Raw genomic sequence first — 14,562 nt, forward strand, 5'->3', positions numbered from 1 at the left:
CCCCGGGCAGTGAGTGACAGTACCGGGCCCCGCCCCCCGGGGCTGAGTGACAGTCCCGGGCCCCGCCCCCCGGGGAGGGTGAGTGACAGTCCCAGGCCCTGTCCCCGGGCAGTGAGTGACAGTCCTGGGCCCTGCCCCCGGGGGGTGAGTGACAGTCACAGGCCCCCCCCCCCCCGGGGTGAGTGACAGCCCCGGGCCCCGCCTCCTGGGGGGTGAGTGACAGTCCCGGGCCCCGCCCCCCGGGGTGAGTGACAATCCTGGGCCCCGCCCCCGGGGTGAGTGACAGTCACAGGCCCCCCCCCCGGGGTGAGTGACAATCCCGGGCCCCGCTGCCCGGGGGGTGAGTGACAGTCCCGGGCCCCGCCCCTGGAACAGTGAGTGACAGTCCCGGGAGCCGCCCCTGGAGGGTGAGTGACAGTCCCGGGCTCCGCCCCCCAGGAAGTGAGTGACAGTCACAGGCCCCGCCCCCCAGGGTGAGTGACAATCCCGGGCCCCGCACCCCGGGGGGGGTGAGTGGCAGTCCCGGGCCCCGCCCCCGGGCAGTGAGTGACAGCCCCGGGCCCCACCCTCACGCAGTGAGTGACAGTCCTGGGCTCCGCCCCCCAGGAAGTGAGTGACAGTCACGGGCCCTGCCCCCCGGGCAATGAGTGACAGTCCCGGGCCCCGCCCCTGAGGGGGGTGAGTGACAGTCCCGGGCCCCGCCCCCAGAACAGTGAGTGACAGTCCCGGTAGCCGCGCCCGGAGGGTGAGTGACAGTCCCGGGCTCCGCACCCCAGGAAGTGAGTGACAGTCACGGGCCCCGCCCCGGGGCAATGAGTGGCAGTCCCGGGCCCCACCCCCGGGCAGTGAGTGACAGCCCCAGGCCCCGCCCCCGGGCAGTGAGTGACAGCCCCGGGCCCCACCCTCACGCAGTGAGTGACAGTCCCGGACCCCGCCCCCCCGGGCAGTGAGTGACAGCCCTGGGCCCCGCCCCCGGGCAGTGAGTGACAGCCCCGGGCCCCGCCCCCCGGGGGTGAGTGACAGTCACAGGCCCCGCCCCCCCAGGGCTGAGTGAAAGCCCCCGGTCCCGCCCCACGGGGGGGGTGAGTGACAGTCCCGGGCCCCGCCCCGGAACAGTGAGTGACAGTCCTGGGCCCCGCCCCCGGAGGGTGAGTGACAGTCCCGGGCTCCGCCCCCCCAGGAAGTAAGTGACAGTCATGGGCCCCGCCCCACGGGCAATGAGTGACAGTCCCGGGCCCCGCCCCCGGGCAGTGAGTGACAGACCCGGGCCCCGCCCCTGGGGGGGCGTGAGTGACAGTCCCGGGCCCCGCCCCCGGGCAGTGAGTGACAGCCCCGGGCCCCACCCCCAGGCAGTGAGTGACAGCCCCGGGCCCCGCCCCCGGGCAGTGAGTGACAGCCCCGGGCCCCGCCCCCCCGGGCAGTGAGTGACAGCCCCGGGCTCCGCCCCCGGGCAGTGAGTGACAGCCCCGGGCCCTGCCCCCGGGCAGTGAGTGACAGCCCCGGGCCCCGCCCCCGGGCAGTGAGTGACAGCCCGGGCCCCGCCCCCGGGCAGTGAGTGACAGTCCCGGGCCCCGCCCCCGGGCAGTGATTGACAGCCCCGGGCCCCGCCCCGGACAGTGAGTGACAGCCCCGGGCCCGGTGCCGGTGATGGAGGCGCTGAGTGAGGTGGAATTCGGGCCTTGTCGCGAGTCCCGCTACCTGCAGCCGATGCGGGTTTACTACACTCAGGTGGGTGCAGTCAGTGAGGGCGGGAGCGGCAGGTTCCGGGCTTGTGACAACCCGGGGTCTGAGAGAGAGCCGCGGGCCCGAGGCTCAACCAACTGGGCCAGGGCCCGGCACCATGGCAACCCGGGCCCTGCCCGACCCCCGGCACCGAGAGCCCGACCCTGGGTATAAATGGGGCTGGGGTTCAGGGTACTGACTCTGGGTATAAATGGGGCTGGGGTTCAGGGTACTGACCCTGGTATAAATGGGGCTGGGGTTCAGGGTACTGACCCTGGGTATAAATGGGGCTGGGGTTCAGGGTACAGACTCTGGGTATAAATGGGGCTGGGGTTCAGGGTACAGACTCTGGGTATAAATGGGGCTGGGGTTCAGGGTACTGACCCTGGTATAAATGGGGCTGGGGTTCAGGGTACAGACTCTGGGTATAAATGGGGCTGGGGTTCAGGGTACAGACTCTGGGTATAAATGGGGCTGGGGTTCAGGGTACAGACTCTGGGTATAAATGGGGCTGGGGTTCAGGGTACTGACCCTGGGTATAAATGGGGCTGGGGTTCAGGGCACTGACCCTGGGTATAAATGGGGCTGGGGTTCAGGGCACTGACCCTGGGTATAAATGGGGCTGGGGTTCAGGGCACTGACCCTGGGTATAAATGGGGCTGGGGTTCAGGGCACTGACCCTGGGTATAAATGGGGCTGGGGTTCAGGGTACTGACCCTGGGTATAAATGGGGCTGGGGTTCAGGGTACTGACTCTGGGTATAAATGGGGCTGGGGTTCAGGGTACAGACTCTGGGTATAAATGGGGCTGGGGTTCAGGGTACAGACTCTGGGTATAAATGGGGCTGGGGCTCAGGGTACTGACTCTGGGTATAAATGGGGGGTTCAGGGCACTGACTCTGGGTATAAATGGGGCTGGGGTTCAGGGTACTGACTCTGGGTATAAATGGGGCTGGGGTTCAGGGCACTGACTCTGGGTATAAATGGGGCTGGGGTTCAGGGTACTGACTCTGGGTATAAATGGGGCTGGTGTTCAGGGCACTGACCCTGGGTATAAATGGGGCTGGGGTTCAGGGCACTGACCCTGGGTATAAATGGGGCTGGTGTTCAGGGCACTGACTCTGGGTATAAATGGGGCTGGTGTTCAGGGCACTGACCCTGGGTATAAATGGGGCTGGGGTTCAGGGCACTGACTCTGGGTATAAATGGGGCTGGGGTTCAGGGCACTGACCCTGGGTATAAATGGGGCTGGGGTTCAGGGTACTGACTCTGGGTATAAATGGGGCTGGGGCTCAGGGTACTGACTCTGGGTATAAATGGGGCTGGGGTTCAGGGTACAGACTCTGGGTATAAATGGGGCTGGGGTTCAGGGCACTGACTCTGGGTATAAATGGGGCTGGGGTTCAGGGTACTGACTCTGGGTATAAATGGGGCTGGGGTTCAGGGCACTGACCCTGGGTATAAATGGGGCTGGGGCTCAGGGTACTGACTCTGGGTATAAATGGGGCTGGGGTTCAGGGTACAGACTCTGGGTATAAATGGGGCTGGGGTTCAGGGCACTGACTCTGGGTATAAATGGGGCTGGGGTTCAGGGTACTGACTCTGGGTATAAATGGGGCTGGGGTTCAGGGCACTGACCCTGGGTATAAATGGGGCTGGGGTTCAGGGCACTGACCCTGGGTATAAATAGGGCTGGGGTTCAGGGTACAGACTCTGGGTATAAATGGGGCTGGGGTTCAGGGCACTGACCCTGGGTATAAATGGGGCTGGGGTTCAGGGTACTGACTCTGGGTATAAATGGGGCTGGGGTTCAGGGTACTGACTGGGTATAAAGGGGGGGTTCAGGGTACTGACTCTGGGTATAAATGGGGCTGGGGTTCAGGGTACTGACTCTGGGTATAAATGGGGCTGGGGTTCAGGGTACTGACCCTGGGTATAAATGGGGCTGGGGTTCAGGGCACTGACTCTGGGTATAAATGGGGCTGGGGTTCAGGGTACAGACTCTGGGTATAAATGGGGCTGGGGTTCAGGGCACTGACTCTGGGTATAAATGGGGCTGGGGTTCAGGGTACTGACCCTGGGTATAAATGGGGCTGGGGTTCAGGGCACTGACTCTGGGTATAAATGGGGCTGGGGTTCAGGGTACTGACTCTGGGTATAAATGGGGCTGGGGTTCAGGGTACTGACCCTGGGTATAAATGGGGCTGGGGTTCAGGGTACAGACTCTGGGTATAAATGGGGCTGGGGTTCAGGGTACTGACCCTGGGTATAAATGGGGCTGGGGTTCAGGGTACAGACTCTGGGTATAAATGGGGCTGGGGTTCAGGGTACTGACCCTGGGTATAAATGGGGCTGGGGTTCAGGGCACTGACTCTGGGTATAAATGGGGCTGGGGTTCAGGGTACTGACTCTGGGTATAAATGGGGCTGGGGTTCAGGGTACTGACCCTGGGTATAAATGGGGCTGGGGTTCAGGGTACTGACCCTGGGTATAAATGGGGCTGGGGCTCAGGGCACTGACTGGGTATAAGTGGCGCAGCCATCTGCAACTGAGGCGGAATTCAGGGCGCTGCAATCGACCTCAGTGTCCCAAAATCGGAATGGGAAAATTGGGCGAGATTTCCCACTATTGATCGCTATCCGTCGACTCCCAGTGGATCTTGTGTGTGTGTGTGTGTGTGTTTGGTGGGGCTCAAGGTTGATTGTGATGCCACATGTAGGGGGTTTCTCTTGCTCGTTCTGGTCTCCTACCAGGCTTCGTGCAATAATTACCCTTGAGTGGTTCGACCCACTCTTCCCTACAGTTCTAGACCTTGGACTTAGGTGCAGGGAACTGTAGTGCAGAGAAAAACTCAATAGACCAGGTTGAATAGCACGAAATGGATGCTTTTATTAAACAGTTTGCGGCATTATAAAATACATGTCATAAGCACAGATTAAAGTAACTACAAGCATACACATATCTATAAACTTAACTCTATGGAAATGGGAAACACACGGCACATCGTAAAAGGGGAAACACATTACGATTACCCTTAACCCCCTCCCCTAGACCTAAACTAAGTTTCGACTTGAGGAACTCGGGATCATGCTCACCACTTTCAGATTCGCAAAAAGGGGGTTCACAGCCTTTTTGGCACAGCTTTCCGTCGTCACGTGGATTTGGAAACTTCTGGCGCAGCTTGTTTTTCTTACGCGATGAAGCAGCAGATACAGCCCTGATGAGCGCTCGTCATGGATGAAATCCGTTAAACCTGTGTTACCTTTACTGAAAGGCTGCCGAAGAACTGGATGCACATGGAGACTCTGCTACCGATGTGATGTTGTAGAAATGCACATGGACGGTCCATTACCGAATGGGATGTTGAGGCACTGGAGTGCTAGGCCCTGAGTGTCTTCTTCTCCGGCCTGGGTCGTCGATCTCCCGATGGTCTTCCTCGGGGCGGGACGCTGGTCCCAAAAAGCTTTCTTTATACCGTCATAATTATCCTTCTGAGGGTGTCTTCTTCTTCGGCCTGGGTCGTCGATGATCTCCCGACAAAAGTACCCGGGCCACCCTCGTCGTCTTCCCGTCGTGGCTGAGCCTTGCCTGGCCGAACACCGACCACGTTCCGAAACCGAAGTGCTGCCTTAACCGAAGAGTCGTAGAAGTTCCGAAGCGAAGCGTGAAGTGAAGCGTAGCGCCTAACCGTCCTGATGGACTTTTTCAATCCACAGTTATACCCTTTTGGAACATTCTTATCTCCTGCCAAATCATAGTCCAGTCTTTGTAATATTTTTGGCGGGCAGAAATCTCTGCAGCGGCGCTTTGTCTTTGTAATGGGAGCCGGTGATAGCTTAACTGGCCTTCCTGGGCCGATAATGTCTTTTACTTTGTCACCGTAACTCGGTTCGTATATTGATCGGTCTGGAGATTGCCCTTGATGGCTGTTAAACGGTTTTCCTTTGTACAGTAAATGGGTTTAAATGTTCGTTCAATTGTCCGCCCATTTCTTGATGGGCCTCATCCTGTTACCCAAAACTGTCCTGTACTTAGAATCTAATTAATACGTATGCTCAGTTCCATGAGTTTCGGTTTCCCGATACTGGCTTTCGTGGGCTTACTGTCCTCAATCCACAAGCCTGTCTGGCTTGCAGTAACAGAAATCAAATGGTCCCAGAAACTGATCACGAGGTCCGGCGGCCATTTTGTATGCCCTTTTATCAAAGGTTTTTCTGTACAAGCTTCTTTTGGTCAATAAACTGTCTTATTAACCCTATTTTCTTGCGTGATTAATTACTGAAAATTTCGAATCTTACAGTCCCCCCTGTGATACTGAGAGCTTGCTTAAAGTATCAATAAACCTTGGTGAGCAAATTTTCCCTGATTCCTCACATCCAAACATTCCTGGTAATTAACTATCCATGACCCTCACGACACATGCAGTTCCCATTTCAGAAAAAAAAATTACCTTGTGTACAGTTGGACAATCATAGGCAGTACTACCTTAAACTATAAAACATTCATCTTTCAGATGTGAAGGGGCCGATACCCCTTACACCACCTGCATACATATTTTATTACTCAAAAAACAGAAAATCATCAACGGCTATAACACAACAGTATTCACACACTTAAATCATGCAGTGGCTAAAACCACGAGTGGAGGGACGCTTTAACTTTTAATACTGAGCAGCTTAAACTGGGGTGTCCTCTTCCCCCACTCGTACATAGCGTTCTTTCCATTCTCCTGTGTTCTCGTGCCTCTGGAGGCGTTTGCCTCTCTTGCAATGCACGAACAGTAGGAATATTACAATTAAAACCTGACACACTACTAGGATATGGGATGCTATTCTAATCCAGGCCGGGATCTCTATATTAGTGAACAGGTCCCACCATGGTGGGGTGACTATGTCCAATATGTCTTTCCCTATCTCTAATGTCTTCTGCTCCAGTGTGTAAAAATGCTTCTGTGAAACTATAACGGCTTTTAAAATCTTGGTGAGGTGTTCGGGAAGAGGGGGAATGACATAACCAAAATGCGCCACGAATCGCTGCAAGTCCGTGAAATTCTCTTTTACAATGAGGTGAACGGTGGAAGGTACAGGAATGGGGACAATCCGTTGTTGTGCCACTTGAACTTCAGCCCTGGGTTTAAAACAGAAGCTGCTGTCACTGACCGGACACCACCCGTGCTGTCCGTGGCGGTAGTGAGGCGCTGCAGTGGTGACACAGTATGTCCCACCTCCGATATATGCCACCTGCGGGGGCACATGGTCCTTTGCCATTGCCTCCATGGTGCAATTTATCGGCTTCGCGCTAGCGGCTCTGAACCCGCACTGTGGTTTCAAAAAGGCATTCAAGTGCTGGGGACACAGGATGATGTGTGCTCCCCGGCTTCGACACCCCGAGAGGTCGGTGCCTGTCATCGTACGCTCCCATCTGATGACATAAGGCGGGACCACTGCGTAACGAATGTGCGCACCCCCCTGAATGACTCCAATGTTCTCCACCCTGTATACCGGGGCGGGCTTTGCTGCGGGACCCAACACCGGCATCCTTACCACTATTCCCATGATAGTGTGATTCGAGCGTCCGCAGTCCACTGGGACTGGGTACGCCTCTGCAGCTAGTCTGAGCTGGCATGGACTTAATGCGTTCTCGAAAGGGTGGAGCGCTTGCAAGTGCTCGTTGCTGATCCAGGACGGGACCAAACCTTGTTTTAAATCCTCCAGATTACTGCGGCCCTCACCCAGTAACCACGCCCCGTATAGCACACAGGCCTCGTTCTGCGCAGCCTGATCGGACGCATTCCGATCCTCCCTAATGAGTGCATTTACCGTTCTAGCGTGTTTCTCCAGCTCAGCAATTATTTCCTTTAAGTGTAGTGTCATGGCCTGGTCCTCATGTAGCTCAGAACCCACTACCTTATTTTCGTTAGTCAGTATGTTCCTTAACTGGGCTTTTAAACCATTGATCTGTGTCTGCAGCTCCATGTTGTCTAGAGCGTTGACAACAGACGTCCTGGTGTTAAAAGCAGTGAAAATGTCATTTTCAGTACCCCTTCTTTGCCTCCCTACCCGATCCAAAACTTCCTGTGGTGTGGTGTATAATTTGGCCTTGTCGATGTCAGCAAAGTCAAACTCGTAAAATTGTCTGAACATTCGGGTTAACAGGACCTGGTACAACTGTCCTGTTTCCTTGGGACACCACTCCAGCAATCGTACCTCAGTGAGGTTTAAAATCACTGAGGCCACCGCGTAGTGTACCCCTTGGTACAGCACCTGACCGGTGGGTACCAATACTAAACCGTTCCCGGGTACCTTTGTGGCGGTGGGGCACCCTTCCTTCTGGGCTAGCGCTACCGGAATCGTGGGCAGGGGCTTGCGTGGGCGGGTGATGAGTTCAGTGGCGTTTACCGGAATCGGGGGGAATGGGGCTCCGCACGCCCGAGTGCTGACATCCCATCTCATCCCTTTCCCTTCATCCTGCCACTGCCTCTGGAAAAAGATGGATACGCCCTTGGGGCAAACGCGTTTTGAACCCCACATACAGACATATATCCCTTCATCTGGTTCCCACCATTTGTCCCAACACACACGTAACTGTCCGTGAGTCCCCGTAATTGTCCGATGGGTATTGTTATCCAGTCGCTCCCACTCGATAGTGGAGTTCTTCATGTCCTTTCCCAGCTTTCGTAGCCACCACCATCTACTTAGCGGTACGTTCCCATTACACACCAAACAGATCCTCTTTCCCACGGTAACGCTGACTCTGGGTGCAAGGATCCTCACCCGAGGGCACGATAACGAAGTCTCTTGGTAGGCAAAACCGAAATTGCTGGAGTATTCCGTAGAATTCGTCCCCAGCCATCCTGGCCATCTCCCTTGGTGGAAGTAGGTGGCGGTTTCCTCAACCTCTCGCTTCCCCGTCCCATCCGTTGCGATGGGGGCTGTGTCCCCGGAACATCCGAACATGATGACGTCCTTGGTGCGGCCTCGGTAGGCCAGCCCGCACCCGATCGCCGCGAGCGCTACGAGAATCCTTTCCATTGTATCCCTGGTTTCTGTAATCGATAAGATGATGTAGCCAGGCTCCCAATAGGTGCTGGCTTAATTAAACGGACGCTGGGGTCCCCTGACCCCGCTTCCAAACACACACACATACTGGGCAGACTCCGAAAACTACCTTTTAAAACATCCCCATCATCTTAAACTTTACATACCTTAAACTAACATTAAAATTACTTAAACTTAACATCATTACCTAACCTATGTACAGCGCCGCCCTCCTTCGGGTGGCCTACCTAATTCCTGTGAGGGTTGCAGCGTGCCGCTCCCTGTGGCGGGGCTGCACTGACCTTCGGCTTTGATCCCCTGCAGCCTGTCGCTGCTGAACGGGAACCGTGCCTTTCCTGGGCTGCTCTGGACCGAGGTTGGGGGAAATAAGGAGAATTTGGCCAATGCTTTCTGGGCTGAGGCGTTCGAGTCGACCTACGAGGGGATGCCTTGGGCGAGGCTCCCAGGGCTGACGGACCGGGGACCGGGACCTTCACTGTCACAGCCTGTGGTCCCGTCACAGCCTGTGGTCCCACCACAGCTGCCGGCTCCGGCTCCCTTTCCTCAGGCTCCGCCCCCCCGGGGCCGGGATTTGTGGCATCCGGCTCCACCTCACCTGTCCCTACAGGTGGTGAGTCTCCGCCCCAATCCCTACCTCCCCTAAGCTTGAGTCGAGGGCGGGATCTTCGTCCTCTGACTCTTCCTCCTCCGTGATCGGGTCAAGGGCGGGGTCGAGCTGTTCGGGCTCTTCCTCGTCCGAATCCCAAATTAGAGGGGAGACCTCCCACTCCATTGGGATGACTCCTCCCTTCACGCAGGCTACAGTTCCAGCCTGTGTGGTCTGTGACTCTGTCGCAGGCTGAGGATTTTTGTCCTCAGACTTGGCCCCTGTTGTTGGCCCTTGTGCACCCGACTTAAACAGCTTACACTGGTTAATGTGAAACCATTTAGTACGTCGGGGCACCTTCACTGCATAAACCATGGGGCTGGCCTTGTCTACAATGCTGTAAGGCCCCATGTACAGTGGTTCAAAACTCCCCACCCGGGCATAGTTCCTAACCATGACCTGGTCTCCGACTTCCCACTCTTGTTGCTTACGAGGTTCCAGCAACAGTCGATTTCCCTGATGCTGTCTCCCCATGTTCCCAGCCGCTTGCCCATAAATCTGTTTCAGGCGCTCCAAAAGGGTTTGGACGAACTGGTCTCGCTTCACCTCTTGGAGCTGGCCCTCAGTGAGCACCGGGGCTAGTACATGGGTGGGTGTTCGCATGATCCTTCCAGTCATTAATTCGTGCGGGGAGTACCCCGTACTTTTGGACTGGCTGGCCCGGATACCCATGAGGACTAAAGGCAGGATCTCCGCCCATTTCTGGGGCGAGCCCATTGTCTCTTTCCTCAGCTTTTCCTTGAGGGTCCGGTTCATGCGTTCAACAATCCCGGATGACTGGGGATTGTACGCTACGTGCCACTTCCCTTCAATGCCCAAGAGCATGAGGGTGTTCTGCATCACTTGACCGGTGAACTGACTCCCTTGGTCGGACTCAACAAAACGGGGGAGCCCCCACCGTGAGAACACTTCCCGGATCAAGATCTTGGCAGTACCCAGTGCCGTAGCTGTTCTACACGGGAAGGCTTCTACCCACTTGGTGAACACATCCACCAGGACGAGGCAGTACTTATAGCCTCCCTGGGCGGCGGGCAGGGGCCCTATGTAGTCGACCTGAATCGATTGCCATGGTCCCGCTACCCTCCTGATGTGCCCCATGGGCACCTTCCTTTTTAGCAGGAGCTGCAGGCCTCGCCTCATGCACCTTTCCCTTTGAGGAAGGCACACCCCTACTCTTGTTGTTCCTGTAACCTATCGTGAGCTGATCAAGTACTAACTCTTCCGTGGAGCGGGGGTTAGTGGGGTCAAACCATGTTTTGGCCTGCTCCCTCACCTGTGGCAAGCAATTGGCGACCAGGCACCGGAGCCAATGAGCCTTTTGGTCATTATTCAGCCCGTTCCGGTCCGGCCCGCCCGGACAGCTACGGCGATACACTGGCCACAACCTTCCGGCGAAAACCCGTGGGGTTCTCCCTCTAGCTGTACCGTCCTTTCCAATCGGAGGAACGGAGTTCCGTCACCCTCCCCTATAATCTCCAGGATCTCATCCCGTAACTCCTCATACGCCTTGTGCCCTCTCTTGCTTTCGTCAGGGAGACACTGGAGGAGCGAGCTGTCCAGGGAGAACAGCAGCATTTTGGACTGTTCAACCCCGTCGCAGTCATTAACTGCTGCGGTCTGCTCCACGTCCCTAAAATGGACGGAGGGATCTCCTGACTTGGAGAGTTTTGGGATGTGACTTATCATTTCCCTTAGCTGTCGTGCGCTTTGGGGCATTATGATCTGATTCACGAGGGGTCCGTCCTCGCCATCGTTGTTGCCCGGACCGAGCCTCCGGTGTCGAGTTGGACACATCGGCGCCGGCCCCGACTCTACTACCTGGTGTTGCTCTACCTCAAGAACCTCTGTGTCTGACTTCTCTGTTTCCTTCCCCGGAGTCCAAGACTCAGTATAGGCGGGAGGTGCCGAGGGCTCGGGGGTTGGTACCCCAACTGCCTCTTGCGGAATCGGTCTTTTGGATTCCTTGGCTAACAGTAGCTGGCTCGCTGGTGGGTTTATGAGACACACCAAGCCGTTTGCCTTTGCTAGGGCCGTTCTCAGGTCCTCTAGCTCCCTGTGGCAAGCGCTATGATCGGTGTTCTCAGACCTATCCTCCATGGCCATCTTATATGCTGCCCTAGCCCCCAAAATACTTTCCTCCTGTGTCGCTTACCTGCTTAGCTAGGCGGAAACACCTATCTCTCATTCTACCTTCACTGGCCTTGGCCTCAATGACCTGACACTCCAAGTAATCTATCCTGGTCTCATGGCGGTGAGTTACGGATTGGCGTTCCTGATTCAGTGCGTTAAGCGATTGAATCAGTTTCTGACCTCCCGCTACCTTTTCCTCTACTTCTGTTAGTAGCCCTTTGATCTGGGCCGTCTGTGCTACAATGACCTGGTCCAAAAGCTGGACTTGCTTCTTGTAGCACATCAGCCAGACCGCCTTTTCTACCGATTTCTTATGCTCTTTGCTTTCTGTCCACTTGATGGCTGCGTCTAGCGGGCGCCTATCTCTCAATAGGTCAGATATCCACTGTTTTGTAAGGTTTACCTTCCCAAAAACATAATCCGCTATTCTCTCATCCATCGCATTTCGTTTATTCAGACCTTGATCTAACACACTACATTCCTGCTGCCAAGGTCCTGCCGCAGTTGCCATCTCTGTAGGGGGTTTCTCTTGCTCGTTCTGGTCTCCTACCAGGCTTCGTGCAATAATTACCCTTGAGTGGTTCGACCCACTCTCCCCTACGGTTCTAGACCTTGGACTTAGGTGCAGGGAACTGTAGTGCAGAGAAAGACTCAATAGACCAGGTTGAATAACACGAAATGGATGCTTTTATTAAACAGTTTGCAGCATTGTAAAATACATGTCATAAGCACAGATTAAAGTAACTACAAGTATGCACATATCTATAAACTGAACTCTATGGAAATGGGGAACACAGGGCACATCGTAAAAGGGGAAACACATTACGATTACCCTTAACCCCCTCCCCTAGACCTAAACTAAGTTTCGACTTGAGGATCTCGGGATCATGCTCACCACTTTCAGATTCGCAAAAAGGGGGTTCACAGCCTTTTTGGCACAGCTTTCCGTCGTCACGTGGATTTGGAAACTTCTGGCGCAGCTTGTTTTTCTTACGCGATGAAGCAGCAGATACAGCCTTGATGAGCGCTCGTCATGGATGAAATCCGTTAAACCTGTGTTACCTTTACTGAAAGGCTGCCGAAGAACTGGATGCACATGGAGACTCTGCTACCGATGTGATGTTGTAGAAATGCACATGGACGGTCCGTTACCGAATGGGATGTTGAGGCACTGGAGTGCTAGGCCCTGAGTGTCTTCTTCTCCGGCCTGGGTCGTCGATCTCCCGATGGTCTTCCTCGGGGCGGGACGCTGGTCCCAAAAAGCTTTCTTTATGCAGTCATAATTATCCTTCTGAGGGTGTCTTCCTCTTCGGCCTGGGTCGTCGATGATCTCCCGACAAAAGTACCCGGGCCACCCTCGTCGTCTTCCCGTCGTGGCTGAGCCTTGCCTGGCCGAACACCGACCACGTTCCGAAACCGAAGTGCTGCCTTAACCGAAGAGTCGTAGAAGTTCCGAAGCGAAGCGTGAAGTGAAGCGTAGCGCCTAACCGTACTGATGGACTTTTTCAATCCACAGTTATACCCTTTTGGAACATTCTTATCTCCCGCCAAATCATAGTCCAGTCTTTGTAATATTTTTGGCGGGCAGAAATCTCTGCAGGGGCACTTTGTCTTTGTAACGGGAGCCGGTGATAGCTTAACTGGCCTTCCTGGGCCGATAATGTCTTTTACTTTGTCACCGTAACTCGGTTCGTATATTGATCGGTCTGGAGATTGCCCTTGATGGCTGTTAAACGGTTTTCCTTTGTACAGTAAATGGGTTTAAATGTTCGTTCAATTGTCCGCCCATTTCTTGATGGGCCTCATCCTGTTACCCAAAACTGTCCTGTACTTAGAATCTAATTAATATGTATGCTCAGTTCCATGAGTTTCGGTTTCCCGATACTGGCTTTCGTGGGCTTACTGTCCTCAATCCACAAGCCTGTCTGGCTTGCAGTAACAGAAATCAAATGGTCCCAGAAACTAATCACGAGGTCCGGCGGCCATTTTGTGTGCCCTTTTATCAAAGGTTTTTCTGTACAAGCTTCTTTTGGTCAATAAACTGTCTTATTAACCCTATTTTCTTGCGTGATTAATTACTGAAAATTTCGAATCTTACACACATGCAGTCGAATAGGCAACAGCATCTCCCTGTCTGGGCATGCGCGAGAGAACATAGTTGGGTGAGATGCTGGAGTAGTGCCGACACCTGTGGCGCTGTTGTTCAGGAAGTGATGGGGTGCGAGGGAATTGACCGAGAAGTCGCCAAACTGTTTGACTTGCCTAATTCTGGCCGCGCTTTTGGGAGCAGTTTACTCTGTCAGTCACACTATCCTCATCTACACAGTGCCAACTTAAACCCACATTACCTTACTGAGCCCAGCACCTGCTTCACATGTAAACACTCGCTCTCAAACCTCTAGCCTCTCCCTGTCCTCTGCTCCCCATAAGCGCAGTCTCACTCGGTGTCCATTTGTCGTAGCTAAGCTAAACCTGCCTCGCCTTCCATGCCAACGGGTACAGTACTGTAACTCTCCAGGGACATAACCCAGCCTGTCCTCTGTGGCACACTTCAGCTTTTCAGTTACCTTTGAGAGTTTTATCTTTCCCCCCGCACCTTCCCTGCTGTTTTGGAATGTACTTGCCTCTTCATCTGCAGGTGCTGGCTTAGTTGGGCTTCGGTACCACAGGTGCTGGGAGTCCCCCCGGTATCTTGCCCAAGCCCCATCGCATGAGTGTCGACCATGGAGAGCACACATCATGCCCAGGAGCCGCTGGATAGCGAACAGGAGAGGGGACCCTTGGCTGGTTTCCCCCTCCCCATTCCCTGCCCGCAGTTCAAACCTGGTTCCTCCTGAGTCTCAATGGCTTAAACTCGCACCAAACCGTTCGTTTACTAAAGGGGCCATGATCTTTGCCAAGTTCTAAACCCTTTCTTAAACTTTTAAAGTCTTGGGCCTAGAAATTCACTAGCCTTAGCGCCGCTTTTGAGGCGCTAGAGGGACTAGCGCCAGAGTTATGGCCAGTT

The 14,562-nt window shown here is 55.0% G+C and overlaps 1 protein-coding gene across 2 annotated transcripts in view; it reads left to right on the forward strand.

Annotated features, from left to right (window-relative positions):
- Window positions 1–1,593: 1,593 nt before the first annotated feature.
- Window positions 1,594–14,562, forward strand: part of nudt14 (nudix (nucleoside diphosphate linked moiety X)-type motif 14) — a 160,025-nt gene continuing 147,056 nt past the window's right edge. Inside the window, exon 1 of one of the 2 annotated variants that reach the window (XM_086002588.1) lies at window positions 1,594–1,728. In XM_086002588.1, the coding sequence (XP_085858714.1) occupies window positions 1,648–1,728 (81 nt within the window). In that variant the 5' untranslated portion in view covers window positions 1,594–1,647. The remainder of the gene's footprint in view (window positions 1,729–14,562) is intronic. The other variant, XM_086002591.1, reaches the window with a different exon arrangement.

Source organism: Somniosus microcephalus, chromosome 12 (assembly GCF_052327205.1).
Source record: "Somniosus microcephalus isolate GS21.2 chromosome 12, FLI_Smic_1.0, whole genome shotgun sequence".
Taxonomy (NCBI): domain Eukaryota; kingdom Metazoa; phylum Chordata; class Chondrichthyes; order Squaliformes; family Somniosidae; genus Somniosus; species Somniosus microcephalus.